Raw genomic sequence first — 24,717 nt, 5'->3', positions numbered from 1 at the left:
TAAATGCCGTAGTGGGCCAAATCTCTAGCTCGTGTAAATCAGCAGAGCTCTGCTGAAGTCAGTGGCGCGCTGCGGACGAGCTGAGGACCTGACCTCAGGGCCGGCTCCAGGGTTTTGGCTGCCCCAAGCAGCCACAAAAAAAAAAAAAAAGCCACGATCGCGATCTGCGGCGGCAATTCGGCGGAAGGTCCTTCGCTCCTAGCGGGAGTGAGGGACCGTCCGCCGAATTGCTGCCGAATAGCTGGACCTGCCGCCCCTGTCCGGAGTGGCCGCCCCAAGCACCAGCTTGCCAGGCTGGTGCCTGGAGCCGGCCCTGCCTGACCTCATGTCTCTGAGATGCTTGTAGCTCCTCAGATGTCAGGCACTGGGGACGGCGGAAGCGCTGGGATTGAGTTTGGGTATTTGCACAAACACTGGTGAGCAGCACGAGGAAATCGAACAGGCGGGAGGCACCGCGGAGACTTGTAACCATACATTTATTATTCCACGTGGAAAGGCCTTAAAATGATTACACAGATGCCTGACAAGATAATCACGTACAGTTGATAAGAACATCGACGTTTATAATAGAAAAGCAGAACTGGCCACTTCGCTATGGCTTCTTACAAACTCGAGTCCACCTATTCACAAGATAGGCTACGAAGAGGGGGCCCGATCCTGCGCTCACTGAAGCTAAAAGCAGCAGCATCGTCCTCAGAGAGAGCTTTGCTAATGACTTCAGTGGGAGCAGACCCCCTCCCTCCCCAGTGACAAGTGCTACAGGTAAAAAGATGGGCTACATATTAAATATAGGGAGTTACCTTCAAGTAGGGCTGGTATATTACACGAATAACCACATTATTTGGTATTACTAGCATTTTTGCAATGGCCATCATAAAATTCCATTTAAACAAAACAAATAAACCATCTCTGCCATCTTTAGCTACAGAAAGAGCTTCCTTCTATTCTCACTTTTTGGTTGGTTCTGGTTTTGACCCTGCACACGCAAGTCTAGGAAGCATGATTAAGAACTGGATCCTTCAACATATTTAAGAATTATATTATTATAACAAATAAGACCAAAAAAATTAGATTTTACAGTTAAATATTTCGTAAGCCAGACAAAGGTTTTACTGTACAAGCGATTGTGCATTTTTTTTTTTTAAAGCAAATGATAGTGCAAAGCAAATTCTTTTGGACGGTCTTGCGACCATTTGCATAAAATAGAGGTGTCTGTATTTACACCTTCATATGACAATATGTCATAAAGGAACATAGTTGCAAATATTTTTTTTATTTTTTTTTTTGGTTTTTAAATACTCCAGGAACACCATTACATTGGTACGAAGAATTCCTTATTTTCTTTGTGCTTTCTATCAGTGGAAATATTGTATTGATGAACTTGAATGCATCAAAAGACAGGCCGCCATTGTCCAGTTTGACAGACAGATATCAATCAAGAGGCCTGGGCTTACTGTTTGCTAAGGCAAGTGGAGTGTGCAGTTTTTAAATCCATGAGTGGTCATTGCAGCTTTACAACTAAATCCTGGTGCGTATGATTTGATGTCTCAATCCCATATTTAAATGGTAGTGCAATTTCTCTGCATTATATGTCACTTGATTGCTGGAAAGATACTCACTGAGATTTGACAAGCCAACCATCTTTGCTTTAGCTGTGGTGCGTATGATGGGATTTTCAAAGGCACCCAAGGTTTCATTGAAATTCAACCTTAACTCACTCGAACATAAGCAACCAGATGCCAAATAATTCTCATGATAACTGTAAAAAAAACCCACTGAGTAGTAGCAGGTTCATAATTGGTTAAGGGGAAAAAAGGGACAGTTCTGGGCCTACATCATCCTGCCAGACAGATGCTTACTTCCAGTCACTTGCTTTGTTAAATACTCACAGGGTTATTATGAACTTAGAACTAAGCGTCAGCATTATTATTAATGCATCTCATCTGAAGTGGCTACACAACTACAGGAGACCTCTAGTTCAGATCCTCAAAGATACTGACGCACCCAACTCCCACGGGGCCGTCCTATTTAACAAGACTGGGAATCGAATCCTAGGCCCTGACTCTCAACCGCCCATCACCATGTGCAGTTATTTACACCAGCGCAAAGTGGAGGGAAAATGTTTCCAGTCTGGTTTAGTAGCATTTTGTATCCATTTTGCAGGGGTGTACATGTTTCACTGCTACACGGGAGCAGGACCCCCTCTGCTTAAAGTAGCTATTGCAACGCACGCGTCCTGGGTTCTGGTCCCACCCACCCCTGCCACTGGTGTGCTACGTTCAGTTTTCTAGTGTGGCAGTTCTTACAACCCAGTTGCAGGCTGATGTGGCAAACTGTTATACAGGCAAATGTACTTTATTCACAGGAGTCATCTCATTGTCTTCAATGGAACAACTAGTGTGAGTAAGGTTGTGTTAGGATCAGGCCCTAATTCCTGTTTGAAGGCCAGGGAGCTAACTTTTGTCAGCTAGCAATGCGGAGGGGCAGTATGGTCCAGGGAGATCCCAGGAATGCTGGGTTCTAGCCCCGACTCTGCCACAGAGCTACTGTGTGATGTCCCCTGTTTACTTCCTTGCGCTTTGTCTATTTCAGTTGTAAGGTCACTGTGGAGGATGGTCATCATGTGTCTGTGCAGCACCCAGCACGATGGGCCGTAATCTCAGCTGAGGCCTCTAGCGGCTGCTCCGTTACCAGTGGTATGCGTGGGTCAATAGTGCCACTGAATGTGGCCTTAGACAAATCCCTCTACCTCAATTTACCCGTCTGTAAAATGGGGATAATAATAGTGCCCTAAATCACCACAGGGGTTGTGATATGAGGAATAATTATGCTAAGCACTTTGAGATGAGAGGTGCTATAGATTATGATTTCATTTGTCTAAAACCCCCCAAAAACAGGGAGTTACATTTTATTTAAAATTGAGGGGTCATTCAAATCTCAGTCAGTACTTTAAGAATCAGCTGACAATTTCCTTTCTTTAAGCACAAATGCATGGTGTGTTGAGCCACTCTGGGTGTAAAAATGGAAGAGAACCATAAAATAAATACTAAGTATTGCCACAGCTGCCTGTGTGCCACTTGGAAATGAGAGAGGAGAAGCCGCTATCCTGGATTTCATATTATTCCAAAGGCTTCCGAGTCCTCTTTGCAGCAAACATGTTTGTAAGTGCACCTCACACACTGGATTGTCCCAAACGCATTCTTCGTCTCGGACGCAACCATCGAGACTAACTAGAAGTAGCAAAAAATTAACGTCCATGTCAGGACAAAAGGAAAACACATTGTGTAAAAAATTACATCTCATGTAAACATATGGGAAGGGGATTGGGGGGAATCAGCCATGTTACTGTTAAAAACAAACAAAAAATCACAATACAACCACTTTCAAAATCATATCACAGCACTTGTTCACATGGCTGATACCTGCTCACTCGCTAGCAACGTTCTTCTGAGCCTTAACTGCGTCAGCGAGAGCCAGTCACATCTGTTTTGCTGTAAACAAGACTCACGTCTCAGCTGATGTGGGCAGCTCTGGTATCCTTACTGAGTTCGTTTGGTGGTTAAAGGCCCTTTTCTAGAGGGGACGAGTGGCTAAGGCGTCTTAGTTCATTCTTCTTGCATTTGCAGAGAGATGGACTGGCTGATTTCTGGGGCCTTTTTCAAATTTTCTCTAACACCTATGATTCTGCAGGAGGGCAGGGTTTTTTTGATTAAGAGCGAGATGATCGATAGGCATTCTGAACATAGCCATAGCTGCGCAATTAACAAACATCTGATTCCACACAGTCCTATGTACAATCCGCCCATTTCAAAGAGACCAAAGGGACCTTACTGAGTGACCAATTCAAGCCTTGTGGATGTGTGTCTTGAACTGTATACAGGTCTGGTCCGTCTGTGCTTGCCAATTACCTATATTGATGAAGGAAGGCTCCTGACTTGCCTTCAGATTGGGAGGCGGCCCGTGCTAGGCCTCATTTTGCTCTATTCGCGCTTGACAGGAGTAACACATTGGTGGGCGTTTTATTCGGTTCAAGTTACACGTGCCTCCTTGAGTCCTTCCTAATAGGGTCTCCAGACAGACTCATCCATCCTCCCGGTGGTCGTCATGGCCGTAGGCGAGTTACTGTGACTACCATCCGCATCCACTCCATCATTCTGATTGGCAAGGTTGGGATTCATTAAGTTGTTGCCCGCCGAAGCACTTGTGCAGGAGGACAGCATCCTTGTGGGCGAGCGCTCCCCCCCCGCCACCATGGAGAACTGGTATGATCCGGACGAGGTACCGTAGTACAAATGGTAAGGGGAGGGGTTGGTTTGGAAGGGTCCACTTTGGTTCTGGGTGGAGCCAGGGTAGGGTGGCGGAAGGTAGGTATGGTGGAAGCGGGTTGTGGTGGGCATGCTGGTCATGCTGATGCCACTGATCCCCGTGGCTGACGGCGTGGCGGTGTAAGGGAAGGTCGCTGACATCGCGCCGGGGTAATGCATCCGGGGGTCGGAAAACCTGGTCTCGGCGAGGGTCGGCAGCGTGGGAAAGGAACGATCAAACTGACGTGGGTCGGAGAAGGGGCTCAGATCCGACGTGCCTGTTTGCAAGAAAAGAGAACATTGGCTGGTTAGGCTTTGCCTGCTGGAAAACGAAGCCCACAGCTGACGGGTGCGGCTTTAGATGTACTTGGGGCTGACGCTTCACACACAGAGTGAGTGATTTGTCCAAACAGGGTCCTGTGAATAACAAGTCCAAAGGTCTATTCCTGCCTCTGCCACAGGAAAAAAGCCACACTGATCTAAACACCTTTATACAGGTAGAACTGCATCCACACCATGGGGCTGCGCTGACTCCATAAAGGGATTGCATCCACACTGAGGGACAGCACGGACTTAACGGTATTGGTTTCTAAACCGGGTACAAAAGTGATACAAAAACTGGCTGCAGACCAGCCCTCGCAGCCAGCATTAGGTCTGTCGATAGCCTTTCTAGATGGCAAAAGGAGTACAGCTTTTACTCCAATCAGTCTGTGAAACTGAAGAAATTCTATCCTATGCCCCATAAATAAACAATTTAGGAGTGTGAACAACAAAACACAAAGTAGGGATCTAACACCAATCAGCAGTTGTGTAACAAAGTAGTGTTACCTAGTGGCTAGAGCATTGGACACTGGCTTAGGAAACCTGGGTTCTATGCCTGCCTCTGCCACTGGTCTGCCGAGTAATTGTGTGCAAGTTACTTCAGTGCCCTGTGCCTCAGTTTCCCTATCTATAAAATGGGGATAATGTGCTTGGTAAAAGCTCTTTGAGTTCTATGGGTGAGGTATCTTTGCACAGCACTGTATAGTCCTCTACAGCATGGTATACAGCCTGATGTTGGTGCTGTAGTACTTATGACTCCAGCACAAGAAAAAAAATTCGCAGTAAGAGGCACATTCTAAATCTGCAGTTAAGGAGAGTTGTGGAAGCTAAAAAAAGTCCTAAAGTCATTTGTTTAGGCCAGTCCGGTTTCCTGCCCTAAAAGCTGTTGTTTCTTATCCACGAAAGAACGGGGATCAGCTTATTTCTCTAGCGGTTTAGCCGTCTCCAGCAGAAAAAAAAAGAAGCTATAAACACAAAAAAATTGTTTAGCCATTGCGTGGGCTGTGTAGCAAATAAACCGGCACAGGGCCCCAGACAGCCAGTCCCCGAGCCAGTCAGTCAGGCCCCCTTGGTGTACACACACGCACAAACAGAGCCAGGGAGGGAAAGCCGGAGTCTAGGCCAGGTCGTTAAGCCTTCGTGTGGGTGGCCTGTCCATGCTGATAGCATCAGGGGATGGAGCTGATAAACACACAGCTGAAAGCTCCCATGCTGAGCCACCACGTCCCTGCTGCTTTTTGCCTCTGTTGGGATAAAGAGTGGAAAACTTGGTTCTTCTGGCCAAAAGTCAGATGGAGGGGCAGGAAGGCCAATATAAAGTAGCGTCCTCTCTAATGCCCTCAGACATTGGGGCAGCCCCCGTCTGTTTTGGGGGAGGTCAAGGAGATATGGAGCCACCCTTCACCACTGTAAACCCAAAGGATTTCCCAGGCAGACCAAGCTAGGAAAGGGAGTCCAAGGTGGCATGTTTCCCAGGGGAGCACTGGGCCTTCTCATGAATGTGCCTTAAGTTCTGTGTCATTTCCCCCTGGATTCCAGCACATCTCTGGGCATGGGGGACCTGCTACAAAGCAAAGATGAGCCTATACCCGTAGGTGGTATGAGTCACTGCAAAGCCCACGCGCTCAAGGGCCTAGCGTTGCCCACCCTATGTTGACCTTCCTGCAGTTCATTGCGGGGGAGGGCAAGGTTTAGCCTCATGGTTCTTGACCCAACTGTGAAAGCTGCTGGTGGGCCAATGCTCTGTTCTTGTAAGGGAGGGATAGCTCAGTGGTTTGAGCACTGGCCTGCTATACCCAGGGTTGTGAGTTCAATCCTTGAGGGGGCCACTTAGGGATCTGGGGCAAAATCAGTACTTGGTCCTGCTAGTGAAAGCAGGGGGCTGGATTCGGTGACCTTTCAAGGTCCCTTCCAGCTCTAGGAAATAGGATATCTCCATTTATTATTATAGTTACAACCTCCAAGCCCCTGCCGGTGGGTCACACTGTACAGTGGGCAAGACGTCTTCCCAGCCTCTCCACTTTTGGGCCCTTGGATTATTCCTGGTCTAACCAAGCAGCAGCAGGAGAATGGAGCTGGCCAAGGGAGGTACAAGAAAGGGGCTTCCCTCAGCCCCATTCAAAACACCACCTTCGCCTGAGACTACGGTGCAGAGCAGCTCTCCTCAGATCCATGGTCTCCATGCAACGTGACCTTAGAGTCCCAGCCCGAGCCACAGGCTGCCTAGCACCATTGATTTCAATGGAGTGGCACCCCCTTACACCAGCTCTGAATCTGGCCCATCGGGTCAACCCGGGCTGCACTTTGTCCGTCCCTAGACCAGAATACTGTAGTTTTTTACGGTAGCTTTTTTCTGTAATGACAAAAGACAAGTGGTGGGATCCGTCTCCATACATGGCTATACAGAGAGGGCGCTTTGTAGGTTGCACTGTATCCCTAAGACATGAGCTTCCTGAATGCCAAAGAATGACATGTCACTGGATTAGGCAGAGGGAAATAATACAGTTAGAAGCTGTGTTTCTGATCTTCCTTACACTGGTGTGACTCTACTGACTTTTAAGGCTTCACTCCTGATTTATACTGGTCTAAGTAGCTGGTCAAAGCTACAGACCACAATCAGAGCTGGCCTGTAGCTTTCTATCAGAAGAAGAATTATAACGGTGAGATCCTTGCAAGTGGGTAGGAGTGGAGACTTAGTTTAAAGGGGAGCAAATAGATTAGACTCCCCAGGGGTGGATGTGAAGTGCAGCGTAGTTACACTGCCTTTTTCTTAGATGTGAGGATAATTAATAAAGCCCAACCCAGATGGTGCTTTTTCAACCCAAAATGCTTTACAAAATTATATGTATATATTGTAAAGCAGAACAAAATCCGTCCATCCACCACCAAAATACAGCTCGGCAATGTTACTCAGCAGTTTGGGACAGGAAGTGAAGAAGAGGGCCCTGTCCTACCATGAATGCAATGGGATCTTAGGGCAGAAGAAAGGAATGACTCATGTTGGAATTTGTCTGGTATCTCCTGGCTAACACCCTTATGCTGCTGGGAGAGGCACTGTCCGATTGTTAACCACTGCAAATGACGGAAGGACCTTCACTTGACATCTCATCCTAAAGGAAGGATCTCTAGCAGCACAATATCCTCCCAGGAAGCCATGAATCCACAAAAGAGACGTGAAGCACCAACAGCCCTTCCTCATGTGTCTAGGTGTTGCTTGGAGATCTCCCATCCAAACTTTGAGCTGTCTAGACCTGCTTAGCTTTTGACACCTGATAAGTTCCCAACACAAGAAGATGGCACGGCTGCATAAAAGGAACAGAGCCGTTCCGTGATAAGGTGAAGAGCACCACCTATTGAATCACAGCCCGGCCTCCGCATTGGTTCCTGCATATGCCATTTCATTTGTAATCTTTGGACTCTTTTGTCACGTTCTCAGGGAAGCAGTCTCCAAATTTGCTACATTTCTCCCAGGGTTAGGCCCATCCCTGGGAATTCAGCTTCACACGATGGGTCAATACAGATGATGACTACCTCACATTAAATGGTGAGCAGACCGCACCAAGCTACGTCCCAACAGCTGAGCCAAGAGGCAATTACTTTCCTTCATTATGTTTCATATGCCCATAAATAACATTCCATAAAAAGCAAATTGAAATAAAACATAAGTTCTCAGGGCACATTTCCCTTTGCCTCTATAATACACTCAAAAGGGGGTTATTTTTAAGCCAACTTTTTATTGGTCTGTACTTGCAACACTTGGCAATCCACACTTGCTACTATTTAGACGCCACAGTATCAAAGTGTTAATTACAGGCCCTGTGCAGGGAGCTCTGTGCAAAAGGACATGGCTAGGTCTATGGAAACTCCTTCTACGGCGTGTGAATCCGGCTAGCTTTCCAGGTGTCAGCGCTTACACCTCAGAACAAGCCGGTGACACAGAGATAATGAGCCAGATCAGGGCCGGTGCTATCATTAAGGCACCCTAGGCGGTTGCCTAGGGCGCCAAGATTTGGGGGTGCCAAAAAGCGGTGCCCCCAATTTTTTTTACAGTGTTCCTACGCCCCCTCCCCGAGCGCGCCGTCGCCGCTCCACTTCTCCCGCCTCCCAGGCTTGCGGCGCCAATCAGCTGTTTGGCGCCGCAAGCCTGGGAGAGGAGGAGAATTAGAGTGGGGGCGGCGTGCTCAGGGAGGAGGCGGAGCAGAGGTGAGCCAGGGTGGGGAGCTGCCGCACGGCTCCCCAGAGGGGGGAGTTGCCGCGGGGGGGCGCCTCAGAGCAGAGGGGGGGAGGGAACTGCTGTGGGGGGGCGCCTAGGGCACGAAACTTCCTTGCACCGGCCCTGAGCCAGATGCAATGGAATTAAACCAGGAGCAATATGCTGCCCTCTTTACAGAATGCAGGCTCAGTAGTGTTGAGTCTTTGCATGTTAAGTAGTGGTATGAGTCTCATCCCGAATCAACGTAAACTACAGTGTACACTTTGCAGGTTCGCTGCAACACACCTGTGCCTCTAATAGTCTATATCTATATACCTCTGACCACCGAAATACAGCCACCTCAGTGCTGGCGTGCCACAGCGCAGAGCGGTTTAAAGGCAGGAAGTGAAGACAAATATCTTGGCCATCTGAAACTATGGGAGGAATAGGAGGGGCTGGACCTAACTCCCCATGCTGGAAGTTAGCCAGGAGACCTGTGCTAACATCACGCTTGCAAACAGTGGTCAGGCCCTGGGTTTAACATCTAATCTGGAAGATGGTTTCAGCTTTTACAGAGCAGCAGTAAAACTTGCCCTGATTGTTTGTTTTTCAATTCTCATCCTTCATCTCTGGGGGCTTTGTCCTGCCAGGAAAATCCAAACAGTGGCCACGGAACACCACACCACCTCTCTGTATAATGGCAGCCTTTGTGTTCTGAGTCCCCACTCCCCCCATCCCACCCACCTTTCTAATAGAAAGGCAGAGAAATGGCTCCATCCTGGAGCTGTAGACACTTTACACAGCCTCGAAGCCAACGGGAAAGTGGGAAATATCCTTATGGCAGATCTGCCCAAACAGGGCAGATGGGGGAGGTTGACAGGCTGGAGGGACGGGAAAAAGTTTCCTGGTGTGCTGAATAACAGTGTTAGTTCTATTTATAGCCACAGTTGGGTTGTAGAACAACCTCCCAGGGATCAGAACAGGTGTGCTGCGGATTAGCACTCCCACAGAATATCCCCGACTGCTTGGGAACCCGCAGCCTGCACTCCCGGAACTGACAAGGCCCTGCTTTGCATAGCCACGCATACAACTAGATATCGTCAGGCTTTTCCGGCTGTGATAACACTCATTCCAACAAGGCGTTAATACAAACGCTGAGTGGAAGGTGGTGCACCGAAGGGCTTTAAGCTCAGGTTTTCCGAGGGGAAAGGCATTACCCGCCAGGCCTTAATGATTGAAGCTTTTTGTCCTTCACCGAGAGACATGTGTCTATAGTACCTACAGCTCACTGCCCCACAGTGATAGCCAAACCCTGCCCCAGGACATCAAAACTGCAGCTGCTGAATGAACGACAGAAGTGGGGGTTGTTTAGTGAAGCTAAAGCAATGCCGGTGTAACACACTGGTGACCGCGTGCTACAGGTTCCCCGGATAATATGAGCTGGTACGTTCCGGCCCCTGCCTAGGGAACCTTGCCTCTGGAGCAGCTCCTGCCTTTCATCCTGACAGGCTCCTGTTCAACCCGTGGCATGTTAGCCAAGGTCAGAGCCAGCCCATAAGCCTGGCATGCGTCATGTGGCTAGACAGCCCTGTGGATAGCACCCAGAGCCCACCCTGAGACTGAATCAGTCCAGTGCCTAGATGCTCTTCCCACGCTGCAGCGTTTGGCGCCAGATCTCCTTTGCACAGGCAGCCCTGTGGACCGATGCCATGCGGCACTCAGACGTCAGTTACTGCGATGTATGATAGAGGTGTATGTTTGGGCCACTTTGGAGAGAATGTTCCTATTTTCACATTGGAAAGTTATAATCTGGCCCCACTTGGACTTGACCAAAGGACCCTCAGTTACAAAACTGCAGCTCTTCCCATGCTGGGTGAACATCTCTTTGTGAAGCAATAGGCGCTTTTATATCAGGCCTCAGATGACACTATCGCTGCAAAGTGATCAACACCTGGACGAGACCTGACATTCTGTCCACTAGAGGGCAGTGGTGCACACAGACCCCATTCCAGACACTTCACACAATGACATACAGGTTGCAAGTGGCGACAAAAGATGGTCTTGTGGCAAAGACACCGTCCAAGAGATCTGGATTCAGTTCCCAACTCTGCTACCGCCTCTTTGCGTCACTGTGAACACATTACTTAGTCCCCCTCTGCCTCAGTTTCCCCCGTAAAATGGAGATAAGAATAATATTTTATTTCCCCCATCCAGAGTCGGTCTCGCCTGTTTAGACTGTGAGCTCTGTGTGGCGGGAACGCTCTCCAAGTATGTGTATGGACAGCGCCTAGCACAACAGGGACCCGCTCTCAGTTGCGGTCTTTATACATACGACAGCAGTGCCTAATGATGAACCTGTGTTCCTGCAGCATTTAACCAACTCTATCCCAAAAGAACAAACCAAACAACAGCAGCCTGAAGTTTTATAGAATGAATAAGCACAATTAGTTAGCAAACGATTAACTGTAATTCGTCACCAAGCTAAGAATTTTCCCTACATATTTGCTGGGCATCATTGTCCTCTAATGGAATTTGGAAGGATGTTCATCTTCTGCGTTCCTAGTCTGCTCTCAGAAGAATCACCCCTGACGTTCTGAATCATAACAGCCTTGGCAAGTTCCAAATAAAACAGCTGTATTAACGTGTTCCATAACCACCTATTGCAACAGCAAAGGAACCTTCTGTCACATTAGACAAGCGATCAAGGGGCAATCTCGAGTGAACATACCATTTGCACAACCACCTAGGCGCATGCCAGGAAAGTCAGAGTTAGTACCATGTAGTAACAGTCTCCTCACCAGCCCTTCACTCCGTTTGAAATCAGAGCTGCTTTTTAAACTCTCTCTCACACCCACCCACACCGACACACAATCGACTGCATCTAACACACACACACACACACAATCCACTGCATCTAAAACACCCATCTGCAACGCTTTGCATCTGCAAATTTATGATGGCTTAACTTGGTTTCTAGCCGTCCAGCCCCTTTGCTTTTTAGACCCTGGCAATTTGAGCTTGAGTATTTCAGTTGTCCAGTTGCCAATCAAAATATTTGAAGGAAATGTTTATTTTCTTCTCGAAATCACACCAGCTGCTGCACTAACTGAATAAGCCCATTTAGATGTAAGAATTTAACCATTGTAAGATTGAACCGAGTGCCCAACTACTCCAAAATCTGACCCAATCGCCCAGCGGAAATGTCAGTGTTTTGGATGGGAGATTGGGGAAGCGTGGAATGTGTATTAACGAAAAGCCATGGAGAGGTCAAAGCCCTGATTGCTAATGGCACTGTCTCGTAGTTGGGCTCGTTCTGGCATCGGGATGGTGTGGAGGAGCAGGCTAGCAATACACCCTGTTAGTTAATTGTGCCAGTGCAATATGCACATCTTTAAAGCCCCCCCCCCCAACCCCCCTGCTTTTGCCAAGCTTCAGACAAACCAGCTTTCAAAGCCGTGTAGCAACTGAGCCCAAGTGACAGAGTGTCCCACCAGCTTGGGAGCCAATATAGGCCTTTTCTGGAGTTGAGGCGAGAAAGGACAAGTGCGGTACCAAATACCTGCTTATTAACGGCACCAAAGCCCTAGCAGGTCAGCAGCGGGAGATGCCGGCTCACAAGGAGCAAACGTGGGGACGCTTTGTGTCATGCAGCAGAAGGGAGGCATGTCTCTGGTGCGGGGAGGAAAGTTCTGCATCCTCACCGAAGAGCCGCTATCTGTCCCAGGAGGGCTGGGCAACCCAAACTCGCTGCCTTTCGGGGCCTGCACCATTCCCACCGGACCTGATCCCCTGCCGAGCAGGAACAGTCTAGGACACAGGAGCCGGCCTTCACTGGGGAGATGTGACTGCAGCACGTGTCAACATACCAGCGCTAGCTGGGATCGAGCGAGAGCCAAAACCAACAGTGAGCAGCAGTGCGGTGAAGCCACGGCAGCTCAGGCCGCAGCAGCATTGGCTAGCCACTCAAGTACATACCCACGCTGCTGCAGCGGCTTCCCTGCCATTGTTCTTGGTGCTAGGTAGCTCGGGGACATCTGCACATGCTCCAGTCACACCTCTGACTGAAGCGGAGCCATAGCTCAGGGCACATGGGGGGACAGGGGAGCCACTGATGAACATGTGACTGGTTTAGGTTACAAGGAGGAAGGAATTATTTTGGGGCCATGGGAAATCCCTGGGTATAAATAATCTAGGAGCACAGAGGATGAAGGGGGGGCAGAGAAAATGTAGGCTGACCACTAGGAAACACGGCTTACCGTGAAGGCTAATAGCCAATGGGAAAGCAGCGATGCTTTGCACTGCCCGTCATCGAAGGTGCTTCACCCAGTTACCGGGTAAAACTATCAGCTTCGCCATAGAGTGATTGGTAAGCCCAAGTCTCATTTTCAAGAGTGAATTAGGCACATAGAGTGGCATTCACAAGGGTCTTTAAGTGCCTAACTCCTACTGAACCAGTGGGCGTTAAGTGCCTTAAATCCTTTTGTGAATCCCGCCCTTTGGTGCTTTTGAAAATTTTGCCCACCATAAAGTGTCATGAGCCTCATTTTATAGATGGCGAAACAGAGGCACAGCCAGGTAACATGTCTTCCCCAAGTAAGTCAGCAGCAAAGCGCTGTGTGTGTGTATGTGTGTGTGTTTAGAGGCCCACACATTTTTTTCAGCTTGACTCTAGCCGTGTGATGTGTGTATGTACATACCTTGCAAAATTGACATGAAAAATCCAACCCGGGGTGGGTGGGGGGGAAATCTACTTTCCTGCCATGTGGCATGATGATTGATGACAATGTAAACACTAATGATATTTTACACTTCTGTATACAATTGTGGCTGTGAAAGACAGCGAGTAGTGGGGGAGAAAACTGCTTCTCTACATCTCTCTGTGCCTCTGATCCCCCCCGCTTCCCTTCTAGTTTTTGTTCTCCTTGTACCTAAATTGTCTTCCAACATGCTTCAATTTTCTGCTCGCTTGCTTCTCTCCCTGCTCTTTTGTACTTCTAATGCCTGGTCCACCTGGGAGTACGAGCAGTAGGTGGTCACAGAGAGAGACAGTGTGTTCTCTAGAATAGCCAATCCACCCGCTTTCTAGAGAGGATTCCAAACCCTCCCTTAAATGCCAGTTCTCATGGCTAATACTTGTCACCACTCACATCTGTGAGCGAGTTCATTTACTTTCAAGTCAGAGTCGACAAAGAAGAAGGTGAGAAAAAAAAAAAGGTGAATGTTTCTGGAAAGAAAACCGAAGAGAGTTTATTTTGGGGCATTGAAAAGCCAAGGTGTGAACAGCGTCCGTTGCAACAACCAGCAAAGCGGTTGTTCTGTATCTGATATAACTAACTCATGAACTATATGTGATTACTTCCTCTGCTGTGTCTGAAATACCATACAGCTTATCTGAGCATCTCAGGGGCACTTGCTCTAGCGGGTAAAGAACATTTACGACTTGAAACCTTCTGTTTTTATAAATGTCTTGAAATTTAGAGCGATATGAACATACACAGAGCCCTCCGATCTACTCACCAAAATCCACCCAAACCCGCTTCTTTGTTCCCAGGGCCTTAAATATCATTCCATTGACACACCTCAGCTTTGCTGGGCACTGGAGCTCACATTCCCAAAGGTATTTCGGTGCCTCACTCCCATGGATCTCCCATGGTACCCAGGTGTCTTTGTGAATCTGGGCCTAGGCTATCAGCATTCTAGCTCACATTTCACTCTGCACCTGTATTGCAAAGAGTAGCAAAAGCCCTGATTGGCTGGTATTCGGTGAGATTGACAGCCTGCAGCCCGACTACCTCACGGGCGGTGTGTCAGGTCAATACTTGGAGGAGGAGACCCCTTAAGGAAAGCCAGCATGATCAGTAGGCAGCACTTATTTTGCTCTACGGTCCCCAAACCCGCCTCAGAGCACAGGCCTGTGCAACAAGGCAGAATCCTACCGACTTCAGTGCAATTCTCTGCTTCCAGGGGGTCTGTGCTAGACGATGTCAGTGAAGCATCGAGAGCTAAGTCGGTGTGGACTGAAGCAAAACCAAGATCCTGACCACTCAAGATCCCACGGCCCACCCGCAAGAGGAGAGCTGTTAACCCTAGGTCGAAACCAAATTCCAGGTGGGCTAGTTACATTCGATCTTACGCAGCTGCAAAGGGAGAAGGTGTTTTATTTCACTTCATAAACTGTTGCCGGTAAACAGCTGCCGTGCTCTAATCCAGCGGTGGCTGCACATCAGTGGTAGGTGAGCGATTGCTCCGCCTACTCTTCATGAAATAAAGTGCTATTATTGTGACTCAGCGTGATGCTGCATTTCTTTACGAGGTTATATTCCATCTTTAAACATTTGAAACTCGATGCATTTCAGGGAATATTGTCCAATGTGCAAATCTAATTCACTGGCTCAGAAGAGCAGTTTAAAGACAGAGGAATACTCAGAGATAGAAAGACGCCAGGAAACCCATCTTGGTGTGTTCCTTCCTTTGAGGCGAAAGTTATAGCCCACACTGTATTTTCTTCCCACTAATGCTTGCTTAACTTCCTTTGGAAACAATTTAGTAGCTGCTTAGGGTAGAATGTTTTTAATCATTAAGAAACAGCTATTTTAAAGAGACTATAAGTCAATCTGGATGGGCTCTTGGAGGACCAGGGAGGAGAAATGAAATGTATTGGCTAGGTCTATAATTTAGAATTTAACCTCAAAACAGCCACGTTGCATTTCTGAGGCTGGGTCAACACTACAGTCATTACAATGGTGTGTGATGCTGCAGGGCCGTAATGGAGACACTTGCTACAGAAGGAGGTTTTCCCGTCGATGTAGTTAATCCATCTTTCTGAGAGGTGGGAGCTAGGTCAGTGGAAGAATTCGTCAGTTGACCTACCCCCTCTACACTTGGGGCGGGGAGAGTGTTAGGTTGACCTCATCACACCATTCAGGATGCAACATTTTTCATAGCCCTGAGCAATGTAGCTAGGTCAACCTAATTTTGAAGTGTAGACCACGCCTGAAACACTGGGGTACTAGCGGGCTATGCCACGAGACCTATTAAAAGTAATACAGGACTTTACAAACATAAAAAAAGGGGAAGGAAGATTTTCTTTAAGTGCATATGGTAAAGCAGTCTTCTAGTCTTCACTAGGAGGGTGGTGAAGCACTGGAATGGGTTACCTAGGGAGGTGGTGGAATCTCCTTCCTTAGAGGTTTTTAAGGTCAGGCTTGACAAAGCCCTGGCTGGGATGATTTAGTTGGGGATTGGTCCTGCTTTGAGCAGGGGGTTGGACTAGATACCTCCTGAGGTCCCTTCCAACCCTGATAGTCTATGATTCTGTGGCCTAATCTATACTTGAAAAATTGTCCTGGGTTTAACTAAATCGATTTAAAATCAACCTGGTTTGAATCCCTAACATAGCTGCACCGAGAGCGGGATTCTCAAAAGCGCTCAGCATTGGCCTTGCCCTCTTTCCACGGAAGTCAGGGGTCACTAGGCTTCAATGGCAGCAAAGTTAGGTTTGCAAATTGCCCAAATAAGCCAGACCCATTGAAGTTGGGGGTTCGACTAGTTGAAGTGCATTTACACAAGGTGCCGCCCTGGTTCTAACCAGATCAATTTCATTAAACCAGTGCAATTGTTCTAATGTAGCAAAGACTCGAGTCTCCCTGGTCCTTTCCAGGGGATTTGCAAGAGAGGTGACTTATATTTCATTTTGATTTGGGATCCTTAAATCGCATCCTATTTGTGCACACAGCTAGTCTATATCACCGCATGTCCCTCTGACTGGTATCATCACACGCCCTGCTGCAGGCGTGATATTCGCCCTCCCTGAGGGAACCTTGTCTTTACACTGTACTGTGAACTCTTCAGGGTGGGGGCTGTCTCCTTTTATGTGTTTGAACAGCACCTTGCACAACTGGGTCCCCGATCTCGACTGGAGCCTTTGGCTGCTACCGCTGTCTGTCTGAGTCTGCAGGCAGTTTGAAACAATAACTCGGAGAGGTGTGAGCTACCTCCAGGATCCTCTCAGGGGTCCTGATGCTGAATCCTAATTTGGCTTGTTTAAAAGTCACCCTTGTTAATTATTCCATTGCTGGCCATTTGAGGAGAACTGGCCAGCTACTGAACTATTGATGGATGCACTGGCCTGCGTTGGGGTGGGGTGGGATGTAGCGCAGCTCCTGAGAGGTTTTGGGATGGGGCGTGAGGAATTCAAACTCCCCTGCACCATATTTAAAGTCGCCTCCATTCCCCACCCAAACCAGGGAAAATGCATCCCCATCCCTTGTGTCCCCAAAGCCTCCCTTGTCTCATGGTCCCCAGGATACCAACATGGACTCCCCAAGAGATCGAAAACCCTAAGCCCCCCTGCAAACCATCCTCCTTCCTCCGAGCAGCTTCTACGAGGCAGTCATGCCTTGTCAATGCCAAACTCTGCAGCACGCTGCAAATGTGGAGGGGTGCATGGGGGGGGGGTGAGGTGAGGGGGCACATTAAATGGATTGAATTGAATATCAACATAGAAAAATAACAGGGGGCTCGGCTGTGATTGTACTGGATAGGCAGGGCGGGCACACCCCGATAAATGGAGTTGCAGGGGGTTGTGATGCTTAATCCAGGGGTCCCTGCTATGTAATGTAGGGCTCGTGAGCTGCAGTTGGATACAGGGCTTGCCCAGGATTCATTTCTAATCAGGCTAACTTCTTGGCTTATAAACCATCCCCAAGCCAATCCCAGTGGGTTACCTGCAGTAGCCTGGTCTTGGGGAAGAACTGCCTGATGGATTAAACATAGTCCTGGGACTCAGGAGACCTGGGTTCTAGTCCTGGCTCTATCACCCACTTACTGGGTGACCTTGGGCAAATCGCTACATTGCTCTGTGCCTCAGTTTCCCCTGCTATAAAATCAGGCTATTAATAGATTCCAAGCGTGGAAGGGACCACTCTAATTATCTACCCTGCATTCCCACCCAGCACAAGCCCTTAATATAATGAGCTCACAGGGTTGCTTATAAGGATTGATGGGGTTTAGAGGCCTTCTTAAAGGTTCAGAGCTAGGTGCCACGAACCGGATTCTCACAGGTGCTCAGTGGCTTCCACTGACATCAGCTGGAGCTGGGGACTGCTCGGTGCCTGTAAAAATCACGCCCCAGTATTCTGTGGAATACCACTGGCATATGGCCAGAGCCCACCCCCACCAAAGTCAATGGAAAGTTTCCCATTAACAACCGTGGGATGAGAGCCGGATCAGGTTCTTCCGCATTTGGGTTCAGGGAAACAATTTTGAAACACCCAACAGGAAGGTGACAACGTTTCTTGTTTTCAAAGGAGCCTCCCTGCCTCCCCCCTCCCCCTCCCTCCTGCAACAACTGATACTAGCGAGAACCATGTCAGTTATATGGCAGTGAGTCATTCATGAAGCCCCTACAGCCCAGGGGCCCCGACTGCAGCCAGAGGAAACGTGTTGCAAGTGCGGGTATAAATCATGTCACACTTTGCTTTGTCACCGTCTTTGGCACGAGGGGAAGGGCGCTTGAGGTTTGGTCTGGGTTCGGGTCAGCTTGACAGTTTGCAGTAAGGATGCGTCCCGTCTCAATTCTAAAAAGGTAGGAAAATTCCACATGGGAAAAACAAATTCTGCCTGGCGAGAGGCACGCCGCCCCATCCACTTGTGTTCCGCCATGGCTGGAAGAGTTTGGATTTGTGACATCCGTCGCTCATGCACGCATCATTATTTTTAAAAGCCCCCATTTTGGGGTGGTCTGCTATAAAAATAAGCTGCCCTGTTCTCAGCTGCCCCCAAGGCATGGCTAGGTGTAGGTGGGGGGACGTTTGTGCCCCAGTCCCAGGGCTGATTCTGTGCTGATCTGGTTCCCCAAGGTGCCGATGGCCCCCAAGACCTGGTCCTGCAGCCAGGGATTGCACGGGTGCTGAGATGTCCTTTCTCCTCAGCGTAAGCCTCACATCTGGATCCACTGTCTCTGAGTCTGTTTTGTGTTACTTCAGGCTTGTCCACACGTGAAAATTAATCCAGAATAAAGTAAAGTATGAATTTAAAGCAGATTAAATATTCCTGATTAACTCCGTGTGTAGATGCTCTTGTTCAGGAATAAGAGTGCCTTCTTCTGAATGATCTTAACCCAGGGATTAAGGCACTCACATTCTGGACTAAGAGCGTCCACACGCACAGTTAATCAGGCATAGCTGCTCCAGAATAACTTTCCATGTAGACAAGCCCTTAGTACTCTAGAATGCTGGGTTGTGGCCCTGCCCTGCTCCTGTTGACTCATTGGTAACGTTCCCACTGACTTCAGTAGAGCAGGACCAGGCCCTTCTTTTGGACAGAGAGAAAGAAAGACTCCAGAGGAAAGCTAGTCAGCTATTAGGACAATTACATTTTTTCCTAGTACCACAGATATTTGCTACCCTTCAGACTGCCTTCACTGAACAACGTGACCTCGGAACAGCCTCAGGGAGTCTGACATATGTTCCTTTAACATAGCGTTTCATTTTTGGAGGCTGATCAACTATTCTAGCTAAGAGACAAAGCCCGCAAGGTAAGGACCTAAAACAAATAGAAAAGAAAAAAGAAACAAAGATGGGAAATTTAGCAGCACGGAGCCGTGTCTGTGCATGCCCCATAATAAGGGAAAATTTTCAAACCGTTCTAATGATAGCTTGGCATTTCACAGTGCATGGGAGAGCCAGGATTTTAAAAACTCAGATTTCACAGGGCTCACTCGAGAAATATCGGGCCAGATCTTCCACTGAGCTGAGGAGAATGAACTCAGCTCTGCTGAAATCAATGGCGCTATGCTGATTTATGTTCCAGCGCTGCTGATCCTGCCTCTCTTATTTAACCCACTGCAGAGCCAGATTCTGATCTTAGTTATTCTGGTGTAAATCCAGAGCAACCCCTTTGTCTCCAGTAGCATTTACACTGGTGCCAAGTGAAAGCAGACCGTCAGGGCCGGCTTTAGGACTGGCGGGGCCCGAATCTTTGGCAGCACTTTGGCGGTGGGGGGTCCGCTCCGTGGCACTGAAGGACCCCCCCGCTGCCGAAATGCCGCCGGAGTGGACCGCCACCGGGTGAGCCTAAGGCGCGGGGCCCTCTTACCCGCGGGGCCCGATTCCAGGGAATCGGGGGAATCGGCCTAAAGCCGGCCCTGCAGACCGTGGCCTGACGAGGGATGGTAACAGGAGTAAACTGCAGTTGCATGCAGATATATGAAAGGCCCGATTCTCTTCTCACTAATGCTGGTGTACACCAGGACTGACCCCACTGAAATGAATGACATTTAATGGTGTGAAACCGGCGTAAGTGAGAAGAAAATCAGGCGCTCTGAACTCGGGTGTGGGCAAACTTTCCTTCTGTGCTTCTTCACCAGCCCACCAGAAATGATCAGGTTTTTCTCTTCCTGGGAGGTTTTTCATTTTGAGATGAGACCATTTAACCTCAGGATGATCGTTTTACCAGGGGTGGGGGAGGGGGTGCTATTTATACACGCCAGGGGCTGCCTCAGTGAAAGGCTTGTGCAGAGGGTCAGATTCTGCTCTAAATTACCCCAGCATTAACTCCAGAGTCACTCCATCAACCTCAGCTGGAGACTATGTTCATTTTCTATGCAATTTACAGACAGGAGCAGATGCCTCGGCGGTGGCAGGCAGCGTGGAGCGGTGGGAGTTGGGTGGGAGGGTTTTTCAACATGGCCTAAGATGGCGCTGGCTCCGTCTCGGTTTGAGCAAGGCTGGGTGAATGAGGGAAAGGGTTGGCGCTGACACAGGCAGGCCCAGAACACTGATCCTCCAGTGACTAGAGCAAGTGATAGTCACGGCTCAAAAGTCCCCCGTGCAACTCCAAGCAGGCATAGCCCACCCCAGGGGATTGTGTGTAGGCCCACTCAGGTTACAGTCGAATGCTACTCTTCTAGCCCATTTTCTTTTGTTGGTGACAGTCACACAACTTGCCCCACATTTCCCAGAATAGGGCCATAACACTTAGGCGCCCATTAACTATTTATGGTCCAAAAAGAAGATTCACTCAATCCCCAGAGACAATCTGCAGCAACACACCTGGGTAGCCAAACCATAACCCAGAGAAGAAGGATTTCCCAGTGGTCAGGATGCTCACCTAGGACTGGGAAGACCTGGTTTCAAGTGCTGGCTCTGCCACTAATTCTATGTATAACCTTGGGCAACTCATTTAGTCTCTCTGTGCCTCTGTTTCCCATCTAGCCAATGGGAATAACGGCCCTGCCCTACCACACAGCAGTGTTGTGAGTCTACTTTGAAGATTGTGAGCTGCTACGATAATGGGAGCTGTCTAAATACCATAGATAGATTCTGGCATCTCCCTCTTGCCCCTCCCACCCAGTGTCATCTCTTTATACTTCAGAGCTAATCGTCTTCTTATACGTGTTACCTAAGAACGTGCCCAGACATGAGAAAAATTACAGGCCTGTTAACTCTTGTATTATTCTTGGCAGGGCTGAGTTCTAATGGCTTGGGCAAAAATTATGATCGTTGTGAATCACACGTGTGTCTGTGAGGGGGTTTTATTATTATTATTGGTTGTAGTTTGTGTTAAGTCGAAAGGACACTCTCAAGGTAAAACGTTATAAAACAGATTTAGCTCCTGCTTACCCTGGGGCAAATACAGAGTAACTCTGTTAACTTTAATGCAGTAACTCCAAATTGACACCCATGTAACTGGGCACAGAATTTGCCCCCGTGTATTTTGTTAAAGTTCCTGATACCTTAGATTATCAAAAAGGAAAGAATGTTATACACCTAATTTGTTTTTCACCATTTCTGCTGTTGCTTGACCTTTTGCATTTCAGTGAAATTATCCTGGCCAGTTTCACTTTGATTTTGAGTCAGTCTCACTACCTGATTCTCAGGCACTTGCCTGAAACCGTTATGTATGGGTTTTCAGCAGGGGAACGTCAGTTTTTTAAATACATATATATGCATACAGTGAATCTTTTTTGATCATGAAAGAGCACTATGGCGATGAGGTCTCTAAAACTTCCCCCCTTTAAACAAAACTTAAACAATGGTTCTAAAACAAGTTGGCGGAGTCCCTTTAATAGGAGATATTAATCTTAATTAAATTTCCAAGGAGAGCTCGTCAAAAAAAAAAAAAATAGAATTTCAATTAAAAGAATCTAAATAAAATTTTCACTGAATTTTAGTTTTATTTATTTACCTGCTTTGGAGCTGGGGTATAATTTTCAAAAGTGCTTAAGTCATTTAGCCACCTAAGTTTCATTGACTGTCAATGACGTAGGCTCCTAAAGCCCTGATCCTGAAAGATATGTAGGCTCCTAACTCCCATTGGTTTCTAAGGGAGTTTGGCACCTAAATAATTTTTAGAGTTTGGGCCTAAGCACTTAAGTCACTTTTGGAAATGGGACTTAGGCACTTTTTAAAAATTTGCCCCACCAAAAGAAAATTTGAAATTTCAAATTTTTCGTCAAAAATTTGAATTTTGAAAAAAAAAGTAACAAAATGTTAGCTAAAAATGTAATTTGGTTTTTCATTCAACCCTTTTATTACTTTATATTTAATTTCCACTGGGAGAAAATGATGTGATTATAAATCACAGAAGTAAGAGGTGGGAGAAAAAAACCTCTCACAGTAGAACATTAAACAAGCAAGTCTCCGGGGACGGGTAGCTGCAATGCAGAACAGTCTATTTGCAAATGCTTAGCCCAATCTCGCGATGAAATCCGAAATCGGTGCATGCTAAGATAAACACACTGACATCTCCAGGTGAATTATCTATACGCATAAGTAGCGATTTGTGCATTTTCACTTGCAAACACCTTGGATGCCAATTCATGTGCAACACCTTGAGGTCTGTTTGTCTTGCTCATTAATGAGGGTTGCAGAAAACTGTGTGTGTGTATTGGATGGGGAGTTGTTTTTGTTGGGTGAGTCCATCTGCAGACTTGGCATTAGCACAATGCAAGCAGACAAGACACCGTTCTGATTATCATGTAGTGTACAATATACCCTTTCTGGTCCATGCTTAACAGCCTAAACACACAGGTGCATTCATGTTAAAAAAGTTACTCCGTTTAAAGTACATGCCTAGAGCTCTCCCACAGAGCTGCTGCCTAAATAGGCAAATGCATTCTTCCCATGATTGTTAATGACCACACTGAATTAAACCTAGGGAGTGCTAGGGTGCAGCTCCCAGCACGGAGCCCTCTCTCATTTAATGTGACCTCCCATCATGAGAGGGCACGGGGCTCCGGGAATTAAAGGGGAACGCTCCCCCTCTGACTTGGCAGGTGCAGTGAGAGAGATCCCCTCCTGTTTCAACCTCCTTTGACCCCTGCTGGCTCCTTTCTGAACTCTCAGTCCTGCCCTCTCCCCAGCAGCAGTTTAACCCCTCCCACATGGGGACCTTAGGCCCCTCCCACATGGGGGGCAGGGTTCATACATCATCTGGCAGCACGCTCAAGGTTGGGAAGAGAGAGAGAATTCCACCTCTCATGAACTGCGCAAGGAAGATTCCCGGCAGAATCTGGGACACATTGTTCAAGTCGGCCTCAGGGACCAGGGCCAGCTCCAGGCACCAGCTTAACAAGCAGGTGCTTGGGGCGGGCAAGGGAGAGGGGCGGCACGTGCAGCAATTTGGGGGCGGCAGGTCCCTCACTCCTTCTAGGAGCGAAGGACCTGCCGCCGAACTGCTGCCGCTGATCGCGGCTTTTTTTTTTTTTTTTTGCTTGGGGCGGCAGAAATGCTGGAGCCGGCCCTGTCAGGGACTCAAGTGTCAAGGCAGGTGAGTACTAATGAACCCAACCCGGTTACCTTGTATTGGAGTCTGAGTCTGTGACCCAAAGTGGCCTGGGGCGGTCAGGGATCCTCGGGGGTTGGGAGTTGTTGGGGTAACTCTCATAGACTGGCGCAGACGTTCCAGTTCGCTATAGCGGTCTGTGTAGGGCTTGGCTTGGTCTTCTAGCTTTTGTCTGTGCCCTGCAACATTGTGAGAAAATCCGAGATTTAATCAATCACCCTTTGGCTAGAGAGCCCTTGTCAATAAAAAGTGAGAATGGTACAACAATTTACAGTTTGGTCCTGTTACTTGTATTGCGGTAACATGTAGAGGCCCCCAACTGAGATCAGGTCCTGTTGTGTTAGGCGCCGTACAGACACATAGTAAGAGACAATCCCTGTCCCAAAGAGTTTACAATCTAAATAGCAAGAGTCAAAGGGGAAACTGAGGCACGGGGGTGACTTGCCCAAGGTCACCCAGCAGTCAGCGGTGGAGCTAATAGGGGACTGGGGAGGGGGTGACTGCCCCCTTTAGTGGTATGTGTGTTGCCTTTTCCAGCACATGACACACAGAGGCCGCTCTAGGCATAGGCAAGTTAGGCAGTTTTTGAAATGGGACCAGATCAAAGCACGTTAACAAATGGCTAATACACGTCAGCAGAATGCAGACCGTGCGCGCAGAGGCCTCGGCATGGACCATGCTGCTGGAGAGCCCGGCCCAGCAGGAGCCCACAGCCTGGCCCAGCCCCAGGAGGCCTCTCGCTGGACTGAGAGCGAGAAAAGGCAGCAAGCAGGTAAGTGGCACTCTTTAGCCCACATCTGCTCCTAGCCCTAGTGCTCCTGCCCCTCTGTGTCCCAAGGCCCTACCTTCCCCCCCTCTGCTCCTAACCTTCCAGGATCCTGCTCTCCATGTTCCCTTTGTCTTAACCAGCTCCCACCCCAGCCTTCCTGATTGAAAACCCAGCTCCCCCACTGCCCGGGCGAGGACAGGAAGCTAGGTCTCCTGAATGCCAATGCCCTCCATGTTGCCCAAGTCACCAGAATCACCACGGCTCTTAATTCATTTGGGAAAAGAAATGGAAACAGCTGCAAATGATTTTAAATGCCATTTCTTGGCACACCTGGGAAATAAGTA

General features: G+C 48.2%; 1 protein-coding gene across 2 annotated transcripts in view; it reads right to left on the bottom strand.

Annotated features, from left to right (window-relative positions):
* Positions 1-457: 457 nt before the first annotated feature.
* The window catches only part of RUNX3 (RUNX family transcription factor 3), a 117,114-nt gene continuing 92,854 nt past the window's right edge, over positions 458-24,717 (bottom strand). Inside the window, exons 5-6 of one of the 2 annotated variants that reach the window (XM_054011507.1) lie at positions 23,619-23,783; positions 458-4,582 (exon numbers count right to left, since the gene is read on the bottom strand). In XM_054011507.1, coding sequence (XP_053867482.1) covers positions 4,059-4,582; positions 23,619-23,783 — 689 coding nt within the window. In that variant the 3' untranslated portion in view covers positions 458-4,058. The remainder of the gene's footprint in view (positions 4,583-23,618; positions 23,784-24,717) is intronic. The other variant, XM_054011506.1, reaches the window with a different exon arrangement.

This window comes from Malaclemys terrapin, chromosome 22, assembly GCF_027887155.1.
Source record: "Malaclemys terrapin pileata isolate rMalTer1 chromosome 22, rMalTer1.hap1, whole genome shotgun sequence".
NCBI classification, from domain to species: Eukaryota; Metazoa; Chordata; order Testudines; family Emydidae; genus Malaclemys; species Malaclemys terrapin.
The sequence above is the reverse complement of the archived record's forward strand: the minus strand, read 5'-3'. Positions and strand labels throughout refer to the sequence as shown.